Source organism: Littorina saxatilis, linkage group LG4 (genome assembly GCF_037325665.1).
Source record: "Littorina saxatilis isolate snail1 linkage group LG4, US_GU_Lsax_2.0, whole genome shotgun sequence".
NCBI classification, from domain to species: domain Eukaryota; kingdom Metazoa; phylum Mollusca; class Gastropoda; order Littorinimorpha; family Littorinidae; genus Littorina; species Littorina saxatilis.
The window spans coordinates 10,525,360-10,544,499 of record NC_090248.1 but is presented as its reverse complement, the minus strand read 5'-3'; the positions used below and the strand labels follow the sequence as shown (position 1 = coordinate 10,544,499).

General features: G+C 40.1%; 2 protein-coding genes across 2 annotated transcripts in view; both read left to right on the top strand.

Moving 5' to 3' along the window:
- The window catches only part of LOC138963655 (phospholipid-transporting ATPase ABCA3-like), a 54,649-nt gene extending 53,623 nt beyond the window's left edge, over positions 1 to 1,026 (top strand). The window contains exons 24-25 of the mRNA XM_070335502.1: positions 148 to 464; positions 866 to 1,026. Of these exons, the coding sequence (XP_070191603.1) occupies positions 148 to 464; positions 866 to 1,026 (478 nt within the window). The remainder of the gene's footprint in view (positions 1 to 147; positions 465 to 865) is intronic.
- Positions 1 to 19,140, top strand: part of LOC138963942 (uncharacterized) — a 180,010-nt gene that overhangs the window by 143,385 nt on the left and 17,485 nt on the right. The window lies entirely within an intron of this gene.

The window sequence follows — 19,140 nt, the reverse complement described above, 5'->3', positions numbered from 1 at the left end:
GCGGGGAAACCCGGCTTTGTATAAAAAGGCATTAATTTACAAAAAGTAAAAATGTAAAGATAACAGGTCGGGGGGTGAGGGAGGTTGGGGGGCAGGGTGTACAAGGGACAAGAGTTAAACACAACATTGTTGACTATTCCCACGCAGCATGGAGGAGTGTGACGCGCTGTGCACGCGGATCGCCATCATGGTCAACGGCAGCATGCTGTGTCTGGGCAGCCCCCAGCACCTCAAGAACAAATTCGGACAGGGCTACACCCTGGTGGCCAAGATGGACACCTCGGACAACGAGGAGACGGGCGACAACTCCGACAACGTCCAGCAAGAGTTCATCTCCTTCGTCCAGAGTTCCTTCCCCTCTGCTGTAGTGTTCGAAGCTCACCATGGATATGTTCATCTTCAGGTGAATGTTGTTGTTTTTCTTCAAAATGTTTTATTCGGGCAGTTGGTTTACATTTTGTCATGTAACGCACAGAACATAATATGGTATAATGCATAAGACGGAAAAAGACATGTTCAATACAATAGACAGGCAATTATGACAGCTACTGCTTAACAAGGGTGTGATATGATACCCACTTCAGCATAGATTTACCATGACTCATTTCTCTATAGTGAATATGTTTATCAACGCTATATATGTAGGACAGTTCCTTAAAGAACATGTCCAATGTTGGCTTTACTTTATTTATTCTACTTTCGTATACAAATAATGTCGCTTGCAATTTTTAATGCAAGCATGAGTTCCTTGTTCACTAGTGCATCAAAAAGAATAAAATAAAATTAACGTTATTATCTCAAATCTGAAAAACTACATCTGTCTGTCTTGTCGTACAGGTGCCTGACCCGAACGTGCATCTGGCAGACGTGTTCACGCTGATGGAGCGAGCTAAGCGCGAGCAGCACGTGCAAGACTACACGGTGCACATGACGACCTTAGAGCAGGTGTTCCTCGCGTTCGCCCGTCGCCAGAATCCGCCCAAGGATGGCGGGCCTCAAGAAATGCTGCTGTTGCTGTTGTCGTAAGGAGCAGAAATGAAGATGACGAGAGAGAGAGAGAGAGAGAGAGAGAGAGAGAGAGAGAGAGAGAGAGAGAGAGAGAGAGAAAGAGAGAGAGAGAGAGAGAGAGAGTCTGGAGTCTGGATGGTTTATTGATTAGGCCTTGGGCCCATTTCAATTCGGGGTGTACAAAGTTTCAAAATTACATGCTTCATGAATAATAATCATAATAATATTAATCATAAAAATAATCATCATCATCGTAATGACAGTCGACATGACGACAGTGAAAACAGGCATTTACAACAGCAAAACGTTTGAAAACGGACAGTAATGCATCAACACAAAATCCAGTCTCTGTCACACTTGACTTCACTCATGTCTCTCTGAGAGAGAGAGAGAGAGAGAGAGAGAGAGAGAGAGAGAGAGAGAGAGAGAGAGAGAGAGAGAGAGAGAGACTTATTTGGGGGACTTAACTGTAGACATAACCAAGCTAAGAAAAGGGTAACTTCCGCGAAAAAACGGAAGTCCCAAAAACAGGGAGACAAAAGAACACGCTTTCACCTTGTGCGGTTAGACAGTTCGAACGTGTCTTTTGCGTTATTTTGGTGTTAAAAACTGACCTACGATTAAACAGCAGACATCGGCCTCGAGGTGCACCGCAATTTTGAAGAATTCGTAGCCTTTTCTTATTGAGTATTTTTTTCTGCAACCAAATATTCAGGATCATCAAGACTTGAAAAATAGAGTGCGCCCTGCTGAAAATACGATTTCTTGGTGGTTTGTTCGCTATTACTCTTACCGTCCTGATCACTGATGTAGCCAAGTGGCGTACCCCGTCTCTTTGTGTGTGTTATCTCCTGCCCGACCCAGTTGCCTCCCCTGTCTATAGCTATTCCCTGTGTGTATGTGCTAGTCACATTGGGTTTACATTTAAATAATGCCCTTTGTGCTAGGAAATCCCTAACTTAAAATGGTGAGAAGCAGCGGAGTAACCTCTAACCATCAGTGCCTCAGGAGTGACTAAATAATACCTGGTTGTCTTTGTGCATTGTACTTTATTGTGTGTTTACTATCGTAGGGTAGACTCTTGACCGGATTCATTTCTAATCTAGGTGGTAAGATCCCATAACTTTCCCGGGCCCTTTTAGCTACTATTATGTACCAGCTTTGACACTGCTTGTAATCTAATGAGCCTTATCCAGTGTGTGATGCAGACAGGGCCCTCTTCTCCCTTTGGCTAGTGTAACTGCTCGTAATATTTCCGGTGTGTGACACAGGGCTCTCTGCATCTTTAACGATCCCTTTCATTGGCAGGCATTTTAAGTAGAACACCCCCCGTTGGCTTACACAGGGTAGCCTTCCTATTGGCCTATCGCCACAGGGAATCGGAAGTGACCACTGTCGTTACAAGAGCGAGCATAGAGTAGAACAGACAATGCGATGTGTGATAGTGAGCTGTGCGGTGCTCCGATTTGGTTGTCGTGAACCGGTCTAGCGTGTAGTTTGGCGCGACGTTTGTAATCGGTCGACTTGTGGTTTTGAATTCGTGCTCTTGTGTTTCGCGACTAGCGTCAGCAGCAGTTTTGTGTTTCTTTTACGTGTGCTCACTGAGGAGAATCTGTAAGTAACTAAATGCTTTATTCATTCCTTGTGCTTTATTCTTATGTTTCATTTGATGCTATGATGATTGCATATGTACATTTTGCCGCTGATTTGGTCCCGGGCGATGTCCGACCGGTCACGCGTCAGAGTTGATGACGCCAGTTTGATCTATCAGAGAGATGTTTTCTAGATCAGTTTTCTAATTACTTTCATGATTTGACGCTGAAATTGAGCGTTAATAACTTCTAATATTTGATGACCAGTTGTTCTAAAGTTGTTTTAGAGTCTTGTGAATTAAAGACTCGTAAGAATCAAATAAGGCAGACTCGTTCTCATACGTTTTGTTCTCGATGAGAAAAAGCCTGTCTCGCAATATTTTATGTCGAGAAGACACATCTGTATCGTTGCGATTTTTTCCCCATTTCATCACATATTATTTCTGGAGATCAGTAAAGTCTGAGCAGTAGTCGGTTAAAAGTCCAAAGTTAAGCCCTCAGTGCCATTGGCCCGTAAAGCTACCTATTTACGATTTAGGCGCAGAAACCCCTACAATTGATGAACGGGAATTATGGTTGACACATATATTTTGGGTAATGAACTCGTATCATGAGTTTGATGAATTCAGGCATGAGAATGATAGAGATCTTCTGAGTTAAGATCTCAGACAATAGGAAGGTATTGTCTACAGGCGGATGCACATTTTTAACTATTAATTCCCATGTTGCACTTTAAAGGCGGTTGCCTGCAGAAGAACTTTGCGACTGATTTAAACCTAACATTTTGTGCAGTCGCATGGGGCGGGGATATAGCTCAGTCGGTAGCGCGCTGGATTTGTATCCAGTTGGCCGCTGTCAGCGTGAGTTCGTCCCCACGTTCGGCGAGAGATTTATTTCTCAGAGTCAACTTTGTGTGCAGACTCTCCTCGGTGTCCGAACACCCCCGTGTGTACACGCAAACACAAGACCAAGTGCGCACGAAAAAGATCCTGTAATCCATGTCAGAGTACGGTGGGTTATAGAAACACGAAAATACCCAGCATGCTTTCCCCGAAAGCGGCGTATGGTTGCCTAAATGGCGGGGTAAAAACGGTCATACACGTAAAATTCCACTCGTGCAAAAAAACACGTAGTGTACGTGGGAGTTTCAGCCCACGAACGCAGAAGAAGAAGAAGAAGAAGTGCAGTCGCATAGATGCAAAACAGACTTTTAATCTAAAGCGTTATGATTTAGTCGCGCTTTCCTGTAAAGTACTAGACTGTTGTCGCTTCATTTTGAAGCATGGGAGCGCGCGCTTACCCCATGCCTGAGTTATCTTTCTTATTCTTGTCGTTATTATTCAACTCGATGAAGATGTGTCTTCATGGCGATGAACACGCTTAATGATAACAATTATTTTGTATTTGCGGTTCATGCAGTTGGTTAATTTATGTAAAGCATTTTCCTATGCAAGGCTTAGGCCTAAGGGAAGATGTTGGTTACTTCCCTTGACATTAGCTGTTGTGGAGTTGTTTAACTCACTGTGGATTCTCTTTCAGAGTATGCTGTGTCTGCAGGATTTTGGCTGTATTGTTACTTGTCTATATTTGTCATGATTATTTTGACAAATGATACAGTCATACATTCATTGGTTTATGCTTTGTATTATGTCATGTATGACTTAGAAGGCATGTTGTTTATAATTGTATTTTCTTTTCTTTTTAGTGCCTTCTTCTTTACACTGCTTTCTGGTTGCTACCAGAATAATATTGCCTTTTTAATTATACTGCTTTCTGGTTGCTACCAGAATAATATTGCCTTTTTAATTATACTGCTTTCTGGTTGCTACCAGAATAATATTGCCTTTTTAATTATACTGCTTTCTGGTTGCTACCAGAATAATATTGCCTTTTTAATTATATTGCTTTCTGGTTGATACCAGAACTCATAGTTATATTTCTTGCTACTAGAATAATTACCTTATAACACTATTTCTTGTTTCATATTCATAGTTTATATTTCTGGTTTGCACCAGAAATACATATTGTTTCTGGTTTTACACTGAATACATATTTTCTGGTTCTGTTATTGTTTCTAGCTGATTCTGGTACTGGTAGATATCAGAATTCATAATTGCTATTTCTGGTTATATGTAAGCATTGCTATTTCTTGTATTAGAGTTGTGTTCATTGTTTCTAAATTATAACTTATAGCATTGTTTCTGGTTGCTACCAGATTTAGCTAAACTGTTTTGGAACATTTCTGATTTAGATAAGCTACCTGAGTGGTTATTTTTAGTTACATTTCCTTCAATAAAAGATAAGTTAAGATAAGTTAAAGCAACCTCTGTCTTCGGTGTCTTAATTGTATGCTCCTCTGCCTGTGCTATATATCCTTGTCCTTCCACCCGACCTTCCCATACTTATATTAGCACCAGAGTGTGCGAAAGACTCAAAAATGCAGATGGAACACACGAACCTCCTACTTTGGAGCCATTTTGAGCGTTCTCAGTCACTAACTATTTTTTTGATCAAATGGTTACGTAAACCCACGACGTCAAAAGATGTTCGAATTGGTTTTTGCAACAATGTTCATCAAGTGATTTTACAAACATTAAACCACTGTAATTGGGAAAATGTCTTAATTCGCTGAATAACAATGGGTTCTTTCATACGTTAAATCGGGAAAGTCATATCTATACAGAATTTTTCATGAACCTAAAAATACACTAAAGTCTTTTTCAAAAACTATCGTCTGTTGTAAATTAATGACTTTCAGCAATTTTCAACATTATAAACTAGACACTTTGAAAGAAATTTGGTGCACTAAACAGTTTTCCTGATCACGAATCATTGTGTGAAACTTTCTTTACAACTTTCTTTCATGAAGTGTACATATTTTTCTAGAAATAGGCGTGTCCCCTGTTTTGAGCGAACACTGTTTTCGTGGTGCACGACCTCTGTTTTTAAATGAATCGAAAAGAATACACAGCGGCCAGAATTCCTATTTATTTGAATGAATTTCAACTTCAAAAAGAATGTTTTAGAGTGCAGATTTTAAAAAAATCAATGCATGAAGAATTTGAAAAAAAAATGGTTATACCTATTGGTTCAATAGCAACACAGAAGAACAAGGGGAGTGGGCGGGGGAAGGTGGGTGGAGGCCGGGGGGGGGGGGGGTGGATGGCAGGAGGAGGAAAAGTTGAAAAGAAGAGAGACTGTTGAATAGAAAGAGGAATGGGGTAGGAGATAATATGAGGGAGGGGAAAGGTTGAAATAAGTTACCAAAGTAACTTTACAACACACACACACGCGCGCAAGCACGCACGTACATAAACAAATAAACAAACATGCCTGCACAAAAACATGTATGAAAAGAAATAAACAAGCAACAACAACAATTTAAAAAAATGTGGTAGACTCGGACATCAGTCACATGAGTGACTTTGCTCATGTGAAGTATGCAATGCGACCATAATTAAGATAAATAATTATGAATGTAAAAGACACACAAGGACGTTTTGGGTGCAAAGGATCGAACTGATTTCTTTGAAAACGTGCAATATAACGCCTCCACATATTGTGATATGGGGGTTGGGGTATTGATGTGTGTGTGTGTTTGTGTGTGTGGCGGAGGGGGGGGGCATGACAGAGGCCGTGGAAAGATTGAACAAATTTGGGAAACATTATAGAAGTGCGATCTCTTTGAGAATATCATGTGTGTGAAGCACGAACATAAAACCAAAGACTGTGATACTGGCTAAAAGTAGTGAAAAGTCTGAAGGAAAACATCCCGAAACAATGAACACGTTTGCCTCTCGAACAATTCCTCGATTTAACTTTAAGCATTGATCGGGTCTGAGTTTTTGGGAGTTATTTTCATATGTTGTTGTTGTTTTCGTCGTTGTTTTCTTTGTTAAACAGCTGTCGAAGGCTACTTAAATAATATGTATTTATTTTGTGTAAATGCTTGTTACTACTGATACAGTGTTTTAGATTGTGATTGCATCGTATTCCTCAATTTTTCCTGAATTCAAAAATATATACATATGATATGTTTACTCTAAAAATGTGTTCAGAATTACAGAAAGTAGGTCAAGTAAGTACTGCGTTCGTACGCTTCGCGGAGACGAGCGTGGCCCGTCTTATTTGGGCGTGGCTAGTCGAGACTATCTTAATATTGTCTCGGCGATGACTGTTTTTTGATGTTAATCTGTTTCTTTGATGCCGACAGCTTGACTCAATGTTTTTATATCCCTTCACGCGACTTGTTTTACTTTTCTTTTATGTCTGTTTTGCTCTTATGCATTTTTTGCTTGTGAATTAGTTTTTAATGTTTTTCCGGTTCCTACGTACACTGACGATTTATAATAAAACTAAATCGTTTGTTATCATTCCAAACGAGATTGAAATTCCCATTAGTGCTTCTTTGGGATTTTGTTTCCGTCTCTCCTGAATGTGTGTGTGTGTGTGTGTGTGTGTGTGTGTGTGTGTGTGTGTAGGTGGTTTTACCGACAAATGGGGACGATTGTCACTGGAGAGCAGTCAAATGGGGACGCTTCCGACAAACGGGGACGTCCCCATTTGTCGGCCCGTGCGACCCCATTTGACTGGATTTGAGCAGATTGAGCGACCCCATTTGACTGCTTCCTAGCATCCCTGTGGACAAACGGACTGGATTTTCACACAGATTCATACACATATTTTAGCTCTGCACTTTGTGGTCTGCTCAACTAAACCATGTGATTTTTATCATGTGACTTCAAATGACTTTACAGTAACTGCTTTCATCAGAATTCAGTTTCTATTCAAATGCAGTCAAACTAAAACATTTATTTGAATTAAAAAAAAAAGTTATTGCATTTAATATATTTTATTCAGAGTATTTTGAAAGAGTTCTGATTATTTGATCACGGTTTTTTTTGTATTAAAACAAAAACAAACACAGAAACATATACATTCCTGTAAAAAAAAAAAAAATTATTACAATTATTTTGTTATGAGATTTATTTTAGGTTAATTCGAAGTGTTGTGTCTTTGTCATTTGTTGGTTTGTGCAGTGCAGTTGTTTTGTCAGTTATTCTTCTCTTCATTTGTTCTATCGTCTTTCTTCTTCTTTTGTGTGTGTGTATTTTTGTGTTTTTGTGCCTGAAGAAGACCCTTAGGTCGAAACGTCGCTGTTATTCGTTCCGTGTTCGTCATTTTAACGTGAGTACATTGCTTTTTGGTCTCTTTATTGTTCCCTCTCACGTGCAGTCGCCATTGTTTAATACATGTTTTAATGTGTTTTGTATAATCCGGAAGCAGGAGTTTAAAACCTATATATATATTAAGGGAAAAGTCTGGGTTGTGGCACTCGATCACTAGGTGGGGCACTGCCCTTCGCTCCCTGTTACCCGAGTTCCAATCCTCGTGGTAAGGCGTCCGCCCCGTGATCGGGAGGTCGTGGGTTCGAACCCCGGCCGGGTCATACCTAAGACTTTAAAATTGGCAATCTAGTGGCTGCTCCGCCTGGCGTCTGGCATTATGGGGTTAGTGCTAGGACTGGTTGGTCAGGTGTCAGAATAATGTGACTGGGTGAGACATGAAGCCTGTGCTGCGACTTCTGTCTTGTGTGTGGCGCACGTTATATGTCAAAAGCAGCACCGCCCTGATATGGCCCTTCGTGGTCGGCTGGGCGTTAAGCAAACAAACAAGCAAACCCGAGTGCCAACAACAATAGGATGAGCATCAGAAGCGAAGATAAAGAGGGAATTTTTGTCTCTGCGCGCGCGCCAGCAAGCAGGATGTCTCAGAACTGAAGCGGTAATAGTATGATCTAATTACAGGCGATGGGTTTATGGGTCACGTGATTATATATGAAGTCTTCTATCGCGCGCGTATCTCCAGACTCGGACTCAAGGCGCAGGGATCTATTTATGCCGTGTGAGATGGAATTTTTTACACAATACATCATACATTCACATCGACCAGCAGATCGCAGCCATTTCGGCGCATATCCTACTTTTCACGGCCTATTATTCCAAGTCACACGGGTATTTTGGTGGACATTGTTTTATCTATGCCTATACAATTTTGCCAGGAAAGACCCTTTTGTCAATCGTGGGATCTTTAACGTGCACACCCCAATGTAGTGTACACGAAGGGACCTCGGTTTTTCGTCTCATCCGAAAGACTAGCACTTGAACCCACCACCTAGGTTAGGAAAGGGGGGAGAAAATTGCTAACGCCCTGACCCAGGGTCGAACTCGCAACCTCTCGCTTCCGAGCGCAAGTGCGTTACCACTCGGCCACCCAGTCCACGTGATGTGGGGGCGGAGCCAAACATTGGTTGATACTTACTGTGTTGACATTAGTTCATTGGCCCCGCCCCAACATCATATGACTTACTAATCCATGGGCTATCATTGGTTCATGTTTTTGGCGCTAAACTATCTGACAGGTAAAGAACTATTTTGATGTGACACGTTATTACTTGGTGCAAATAGGCTACGCGCAGTGTTTAAAACCACTTGGCGGACAGAACTGTGCATTCTCACAATTCGACACTTACTACATCCATAATAACCACACCGTTGATCAATCGCTGAGAAATGGCACAAATGACAGTTGGGGAAAACATTCAGAAGTTGCAATGATCTTACTGAACGGCTGGCAGACTTTTCCAGAAAGAACGATTTGGTGTACGTGGTCAAATACAGTCGTGCTGTTCAACTTGCGAACAAGAATTCAAAACAGCCCTTTCCAGACGAACTGAAGTATGCATACGCAAAACTTGTGTGCAAGTACTCAGGAAAAGGACGACTCACAGGCCGAGGTGCGAAGAGGAGCAATGGGTAAGCGGATTAATATTTAGTTGCTATACTTCTTATGCGTTCTTGTCACAGATAGTAACTCGTATGAATGTTTAATTTTAATATTTTTATTTTTTATTTTTTTAGGTTTACAATGTTTCAACATTCATTCCAGTATCGACTGACATTTTAACGAGTGCGGAAAGTCTGTCTGTCTGTCTGTCTGTCTGTCTGTCTGTCTGTCTGTCTGCCTGTCTGTCTGTCTGTCTGTCTGTCTGTCTGTCTCTCTCTCTCTCTCTCTCTCTCTCTCTCTCTCTCTCTCTCTCTCTCTCTCTCTCTCTGCGCGCACTTCTTCTTCCTCTTCTTTGTCGGACAGATTTTTCACACAAATGACCAGGAAACCAGATTACGTAAGCCGTGTCAGCTGTACCCTTTGTAAAAGTCAGCGTAGCTCGAGAACGGCATTGAAATATTTTCGGTGTTCTTTACCTTGCCCAAGAAGCAGAGCATAAGACTATACGTCACACACTCGAGTCAAGGACGTCGTAAAATGGCCCTCGGTCAAGTTTTCACCGAGAACCATTTTATGATGTCCTTAACAATTATGTGTTAGTCGGCTTAGAATATGCGCGCAGATTTCAAAGTTTTGATCCATTCGATTATCTCAACAGACATCCTTTGATTGTAAAGTTGAATGCGGGCACATGATGGTTGAAAATACTTAACTTGAAAGTTTCCCGCTGTGGTAGATTTTTATGGTGGTTGTCACACAGGCAGCGACGGCTTTACTGGTCGGACCCAGTTGTGCGTTACCTCGCTTTTGCCTTTAATGACTGACTGACTGGCTGACTTTGGGGATTAACGTCCTCTGAGGTAACTAGGATCTATTTGGGAACATTTACCGTGATACTGTAAGAGGAGCAAGAAAAGAAAAGAAAAATGATGATGATGATGATGATGATGATGATGATGATGATGATGATGATGATGATGATGATGATGATGATAGAAAGAGAGAAAGAAAGAGAATAGTGAGAGAGAGGGGAGAGAGAGAAAAAGAGAGAGGGGGAGAGAGAGGGAGAGAGAGAGAGAGGGGGAGAGAGAGAGAGAGGAGAGAGAGAGAGAGAGAGAGAGAGAGAGAGAGAGAGAGAGAGAGAGAGAGAGAGAGAGAGAGAGATTTAGAACCGACTCCAGACGATGGGAAATGCTGTAAAGATACATTTGACGTAAAGCGAGTGACGCAATTTCACTAGATTTTTTCGAACTTTGATCATTTAGATTCCAAGTGAGCGGGTCGGCATTGCACACTCAGAGGATGGGCGGTGCTTTGCTATTCCGTGAAGCACCCACCGACAAAACTAGCTTTTCTGTACTTTTTTTTAGATAAAGAGAGTATTATCTCGCAGCATTTGAAGTGTCATTCTTTAGAATAAATCACGTTGGTATTGTTGATTTAAATTTGTACTTTGTCTTGTCAATGTTTTGCTTGATAAACAAAAAGGGTCCCTGCTTGAACGTTATAACATTTAGAGGGTCACCTAGAATCCGTCCTGATTGGTCAAAAAGCCATATGAGGCACTGAACTGGTACTAAAATAAAATAATGTGCTGACAAATTTAAGCTTCTTTTTTAATACAGTAACAGGATAGATTTCTCCCCCGAAAACTACAGAAAATTGGCCATTTTGACCTCCATAATGTAACATCTTACAAGTAAGTGTAGTTGGACCTGTCTTTAACGACAGTTTGAAACGAGTTGTTATCGCAATTAAAGAAAGCCGCCGTTGGCTACTCGGGTGGTGTCTTATCGCTTTCAAGAGTATGTCAAGAGGTGTGTATGGGGTGCGCTCAAGCGCAGAAGACAACGTGATTGCATTCGGCTAACTCAGAGCCGTCCCGCCCGCCTGGTACGTTTAGCAGTCGGTATAACGAGATGGTAGTGTATGAATTTTATTTATTGGTGATGTAGAGATTGTACAATGTCATTAAAAAAAAAATTCAAAACAAACATGAGTTTAAAGGTTGTGAAAGACAGGTTGTGAACGTTAGTTTGACCGAAACTGGCAGCCGCAAACACATAATAACAAACAATCAATATTATGATAGATTCTGGATAAATAATGTATTATAATGTGCATCTTGTAGGTGATTGTGCTTTTAATAATTTTCAGATTTGTTTTCCCTGTTAATGCTGATGCCACAGTACTAGTTGATTTTTATAGGGAGAAAATGGTTTTGTTTTAAAATGTTCATTATGTACATTGCTTTGTAATTTTGTTAACACATTAATTTTGTGAAACGCCCAGAACCATGTCAGGATTTGCAATACATAAAAAAACTTTATTACTGTTTTATCTTTTTATATTTAGTCAAGTTTTGACTAAATATTTTAACATCGAGGGGGAATCGAAACGAGGGTCGTGGTGTATGTGCGTGTGTGCGTGTGTGTGTGTGTGTAGAGCGATTCAGACTAAACTACTGGACCGATCTTTATGAAATTTGACATGAGAGTTCCTGGGTAGGAAATCCCCGAACATTTTTTTCATTTTTTTGATAAATGTCTTTGATGACGTCATATCCGGCTTGTTGTGAAAGTTGAGGCGGCACTGTCACGCCCTCATTTTTCAACCAAATTGGTTGAAATTTTGGTCAAGTAATCTTCGACGAAGCCCGGACTTTGGTATTGCATTTCAGCTTGGTGGCTTAAAAATTAATTAATGACTTTGGTCATTAAAAATCGGAAAATTGTAAAAAAAAAATAAAAATTTATAAAACGATCCAAATTAACGTTTATCTTATTCTCCATCATTTGCTGATTCCAAAAACATATAAATATGTTATATTCGGATTAAAAACAAGCTCTGAAAAATAAATATATAAAAATTATTATCAAAATTAAATTGTCCAAATCAATTTAAAAATACTTTCATCTTATTCCTTGTCGGTTCCTGATTCCAAAAACATATAGATATGATATGTTTGGATTAAAAACACGCTCAGAAAGTTAAAACAAAGAGAGGTACAGAAAAGCGTGCTATCCTTCTTAGCGCAACTACTACCCCGCTCTTCTTGTCAATTTCACTGCCTTTGCCATGAGCGGTGGACTGACGATGCTACGAGTATACGGTCTTGCTGAAAAATGGCATTGCGTTTAGTTTCATTCTGTGAGTTCGACAGCTACTTGACTAAATATTGTATTTTCGCCTTACGCGACTTGTTATGATTACTATTACCATTATCAGTATATAAGAGGGACCACGCTTATACTGAAACTGCAATTTAAACAAAATTAATGTTGAAGAAATCAAAAATACATCGAACACATTTCACGCTTTGATTTAACTTATGTTTCCAGCTCGTCACAGACACAGCCTAAGTGCGAAGGCCTGTCTTGAAGCAGAAACGCTTTTGGTGTTCTAGTCGCTTCACACTTTAAGTCAAGTGTCATTCAGTCCGTCTCTCACAATATCACACCTATCCGCGAAAATAGGCAATAGGCCATGATGGGCCATATGTCAGGGAACAGAAGTAGCTCGCTGACTGTCTGATTTTTTTCCCGAGATTTTATTACCTCTCTGGGCCATAAGATGTGGACTACCTTGGGATGGGACAATAAAGTAATGAGAGAGAAAAATCTAATATATTCCTTGACTTTGGGGTAGCGCGACTCTGTTGCAGCTAACTTTCATGTGGGAGAAATAGGCCCTGTCGGAGAACAGAAGTAGCTCGCTGAGTGTCTGATTTTTTCCGAGCTTTTATTACCTCTCTGGGCCATACGATGTGGACTACCTTGTGGTTTGTTTGTTGTTTGTTACGTGTAAGGATTACCCACATGACAAGCAAACAATACATAATTCGTTTGATCTTATCGAGGTTATCGTTCCGAATAAGTTGTTGTATATACTGTAAACATTCCACTTTTAAACACATTTTTAAAACACCTGTTGTGAACACTGAATGAATTACTCTTTTACAAAAATAACACATGAATAACACACACTAAATAATGTTTACCATTTGTGCTACTTTTACCAGTTGAATTAAACAAACTTCACCAACAAAGTATTGCGACAAATTACGCACCCGAATTAAGGCATTAATTCCCATGTCATTTTGTTCAATTTGTCTATGCTACTACCCGTAGTACATGTAGTATGTAGTCAAAATAGTCGGAAAGTTTCAAAGCAAACTAACAAGTCCTTGCTGACATACAGCGCTTTTTCGCATAATGCCCCTCGTAATTAACGCAAAAAACTCCCGTTTTTGACCGCACATACGATCGACACCTGCATCAGAAGGAATAGCATAGAACACAAAATATGCGAGCGTGTGAATCCGTGATTTGTAAAAATGTAAAACAATCGCCCCGCGATTTACAAATCACGTAAATGCGCCGGATATTTTCTTGTCATCTCCAAAGTCAAGGGATCTATTAAATGTTTTCAATAAGGAATCAGAAAGGCCATATACATTCCGCTCCGCGCATATCTATTAAAATCCTTCGGCAACAAATTATTGCGACAAATTACGCACCCAAATTAAGGCATTAATTCCTATGTCATTTCGTTCAATTTGTCTATGTACTACCCGTAGTAGCTTACATGTAGTATGTAGGCAAAATATTCGGAAAGTTTCAAAGCAAACTAACAAGTCCTTGCTGACATACAGCGCTTTTTGGCATAATGCCCTTAGTAATTGACGCAAAAACTCCTGTTTTTGATCGTAAATGCGATCGACACCTGAATCAGAAGGAATCCCGTCGCGATATAACCTTCGTGGTTGAAAACGACGTTAAACACCAAATAAAGAAAGAATCAGAAGGAATAGCAAAGAAGACGTAATATGCGAGCGTGTTAACCCGTGATTCGTAAAAATGTAAAACAATCGCCCCGCGATTTACAAATCACGTAAATACGCCCGATATTTTCTTGTCATCTCCAAATTAAGTCAAGGGATCTATTAAATGTTTTGATTCTTATTTCATTACTTTATTGTCCCATCGCTGGGATATTCGGGTCAATTCCCCCCAATGGAAGGCTAGCAGGAACAAAGTCGCGCTTCCTCCAAATCAGGGGATCTATCAGATGTTTTTTCTTCTTTACTTCATTGTCCAATCACTGGGAAATTCGGGGCGTTTCCTCCCTGTGGAAAGCTAGCAGCAACAGAGACACGCTACCTCAAAGTCAAGGGATATATTAGATTGTTGTTTTTCATTACTTTATTGTCTATTCGCTGGGAAATTCGGGTCGCTTCCTCCCAGTGAAAAGCTATCCGCAACCGAGTCGCACTACCCCAAAGTCAAGGGATATATTAGATTTTTTTTCTCTCATTACTTTATTGTCCCATCGCTGGGAAATTCGGGCGCTTCCTCGCAGAGAAAAGCTAGCAGCAACAAAGTCGCGATACTCCGAAGTCAAGGGATCTATAAGATGTTTATGTCATTAATGTATTTTCCCGTCGCTGGGAAATTCGGGTCGCATTCTCCCAGAAGAAAGCTAGTAGCAACAGAGTTGCGCTACCCCAAAGTCAAGAGATCAATTAGATTTATTTAATTCTTTTCATTATTTTATTGTCCCATCGCTCAAAAATTCGGATTTGTTTTCTTTATGCTAAAAATCGTAATATTTTATCTATCGAGTCCAAACCACCCCCACCACCCAGCGTGGACGGCTTCACTGTGTCACAATGTGGATGCAAAGAAAGACAAAAATATCTACTGAAAGAGCACACGCCGACGACGAGCAATATCTAGTAAAACTGCAGACGGGTCACCTGCAGACTCAGCCGTGTGTGTATGTGTGTGTGTGTGTAATCCAGCAGCGTGCTTACAACAACAACAACAACAACAACAACAAACACAAAAAACACCTAATAAAAAATGTTTAAAAAAAACACAATAAATACCGGTTAAGCGATATGTAACAAATCAGTCAATCTGTCGCTCGAAACAAAAATATCAACACTAAAAACCAGCCATATATGACGTAATGTGAGTAGTTTTGACAGCATCGCTGATCCCCTACCTTAATTCTGTTTTCACATATTAATGTTTAAAACAAACATAAACTTTGAAAATAATTCTCTGAGAATGTTAGGACAGTTCCACTCATCTTGAACTCAGGTCAAAAGGAGTTCAGGTCATTCTCTCCCTGACAGGATGCCTTGAGATTCCTTGTCTGGCAAGGAAACCGATTTGTGTGTGTGTGTGTGCATATTTAGAGTTTTTTGTAATGTATTATTGATATAAGCAGATTCGCGATCGTCGATAATGATTTTTCATGGTGTTTTGTCATTTTAGAATTACGAAGGAATTGAAATGTAAGACAGTTTCAAGCGAGCTATTTTTCGCGGCTGTATTTACTGTGCAAACAATTCTAAATATGACAAAAGTGTCACGTGATAATCAACCGTTTGGTTTCGGCGCTCACTGGAGCAGACGATTTTTTCTGTAACCAGTTGACAGAGATGAAACCATATATTACGGTCTCCTTCCGGCAGCAGTCCCAAAAGTTCGACTTGTTTTGACCTTAGAACGATGTCTTTATCATAACTGTGAAGAACAGAACGGAGATCACTGTCGAAGTCGGCCAATCTGCAATCATTTTCGTCTCGCGAACACTGATCTCAAATTTAGATCAGTGCTCGCGAAAAACATATGGGAGATAACTCTGTATTCTTTTTTTGTTTTATAGAGATTCGCGTAGGACTGTAGCGTCCGGTCAGAGAGACAACTGGCAATAGCCGTGAAGCGATGCTTATCAGAATGAGTTCCACTGAGTCCAACATAATCAAATATAGTGCCGAAAAATTAAAGCTTCTTTTTTAATACAATAACAGGATAGATTGTTCCAAAAAAAACTACAGAAAATTGGCCATTTTGACCTCCATAATGTAACATCTTAAAAGTAAGTGTAGTTGGACCTGTCTTTAACGACAGTTTGAAACTGTCTACCCGAGTTGTTATCGCAATTAAAGAAAGCCGCCGTTGGCTACTCGGGTGGTGTCTTATCGCTTTCAAGAGTATGTCAAGAGTATGTCAAGAGGTGTGTATGGGGTGCACTCAAGCGCAGAAGACAACGTGATTGCATTCGGCTAACTGAGAGCCGTCCCGTCCGTCTGATACGTTTAGCAGTCGGTATAGCGAGATGGTAGTGTATGAATTTTATGTATTGGTGATGTAGAGATAGTACAATGTATTAAAAAAAAAAAATTTAAAACAAACATGATTTTAAAGGTTGTGAAAGACAGGTTGTGAACGTTAGTTTGGGCCGAAACTGGCAGCCGCAGTCCGTTTAGACATGTGATCGCAGTTGACAAGTAAGCAATATCTTAAAACATGTCGCGTAGACGAAATTAATACATTCAGTCAACCCTTCGAACTCACATTATGAAAGACAATACGAAGACAAAACTCAATACCTGTGTCGATTTCATACCTGACGGCGACCGCTGTCGCGTTCACGCCACAGAAAGCCAGTATAGCGCAGTAGTGTAAAGCGCTTCTTATGAAATTGTGCTTTTTCTATTGTATATTTTTTTCGAGCTTGTTTTAATCCAAACAGGACATTAAACGTTGTATGTATTTTTGACCAAAATAGGACATTTTACACAGATCGAAACAGTCAGTGTTCCTCCGAGACCGCGCTAGCGGTCGAGGTGAACGACTGTCGAGATATGTGTAAATTGTCATATTTTGGTAAAAAAAAATACAAATAAAATTTATGTATCTGGGTAGAATTTCTTGTAGTTTTTATGATTGAACGCACACAAACATGCACTATTTTGTAGTCTCGGCTGGCCGCCTAAACAGACGTTTTGTCGGGCTCTGACGTCACATAGCTCAAAGAAGGGAAATCCAGTGTTCAATCGATACACATAGATTTGTTTATGGAATCAGAAAATGATCAAGAATAAGATTACATCTTTTTGGATCGATTCATCACATTTTATTTTTAAATACAATTTTCTGACTTTTAATGGCCAAACTCAAAAAATAATTTGCAAGCTTTAATCCTGAAATGCAATCCTGTTGTCCGGATTTTGTCGAAAGTTGCTTTTACAGAATTTTAATCAAATGAATCCAAAAATGAGGGTGTGACAGTGCCACCAAAACTTGTACAAAATGCCAGATATTACGTCATCAAAGAAACGTATCCTCCAGTAGTCCAGTAGTTTTCTCTGAATGGCTCTACACATACATACACACAGACCCACAGACCCACAGACACGTACTACGTAGGCCCTACACCACAACCCTAGTCACGATTCCCCATCTAAGTTAAAACATTTAGTCAAAACTTTACAATATGTTAAAAAATATATATATATATATATATATATATATATATATATTTCGTGTGGTCGTTATAGACAAAGTGGTGGACAAGCTTTCATTGGACAGGTTTGATTGCACGATCGGACTAAAGATTCAAACACACCGATTGGCTTCAAGGGAGCCCGGGTAGCTCAGGTTGTGGACTTGTGATCCTAGGGTCGCGGGTTCGAATCTCGGCCGGGGCCCAGATATGTCATAATGATATACTACAACAACAAAAGTTCATGGAAAGATAGAAACGCTTACTTGCGTTGCAACTTTCAAAACATTTAAGAGTAATTCGCAGTCGGCTGCAGGTCGAACATCATGGAAAATTACATATGAAAATCCGGACGAGGAAGTAAACTTTACCAAAACATTATTGCGAGAAATGTCGCGACAAAACTGCCGGTTGTTGTTATTTTTCTACCTCAAATGCACTCGACATCTGCATGAGTAGGAATAGCATAGAACACAAAATACGCATGCTAACTTAACAAGACAACATGTTCTAGGTAGATAATGTTTGACTTTCTTCTCTCATGTAAAAGTTGTATATCATCTATATTGTTGTATCATAACAGAATTCAGACGTTCAAACGATTTCTGAAACAGACGTGTGCTGCCTGCTACATATATCATTAAGCAAATCAAGCCAGTGATGTTGAGAAGAAAAAATATCGACAACCAACTATACCACAACGACAATAATCGATAATTTTGCGCACAAAACAAAAACAAAAAACTTTCGAGAAATAGAAGTCAAGTAAGCTGATCAACTGAAAGAAGAATGAATCTGAATACACATATTTTTTCTTCTTTACCCCTGTCTCCACCCCCTGACCTTGGTTCGGCGCGTCGTTAACAGATACTATGATTTGACACGATCGTTACCTCACAGACGACACGACTCGCCGCGTCTACCTCTCCCTGTGTGCTTCTGTAGCGGCATGTATAGGATGAAAAATATTAATTAATTTATTTTTGTTGTTGAGCAACGGTTTTTACGAACACATAGTGTTAAATAAAACCTTGAAAGAAAAATGATTGTTGTGTATGCATGAACCGCGCACAAGTTCTATCACGCCTCTTCTGAGCGGCTCCCGTTCCACCAAGAGCAACATTTTTTTCTGCCAACGATTTATTGCATGAAGAAATCAAGTTGACACCTTCTTCGAGCTTCGTGGTCCGCCAGTAAAGTAGCGCACATACTAATATACATTACATCCATTGGCCCAAATGGTCATGTGATAAACCCAACGCTCCGCCAACTCCACTCAAAAACACTTGACCGCCGCGTCAATGAAAATCTTCGCTGGGTGTTATTGGATGGTCTGTTTTGTTACAGGCCGAACGCTGCTGTCTTACAGAAGGCTCATAAGACCGCGAAAAAGCATACACGTTGAAATCAGCGGTTCTCTTCTAAAAGCGTGATGACATTGTCAGTTAGTCAA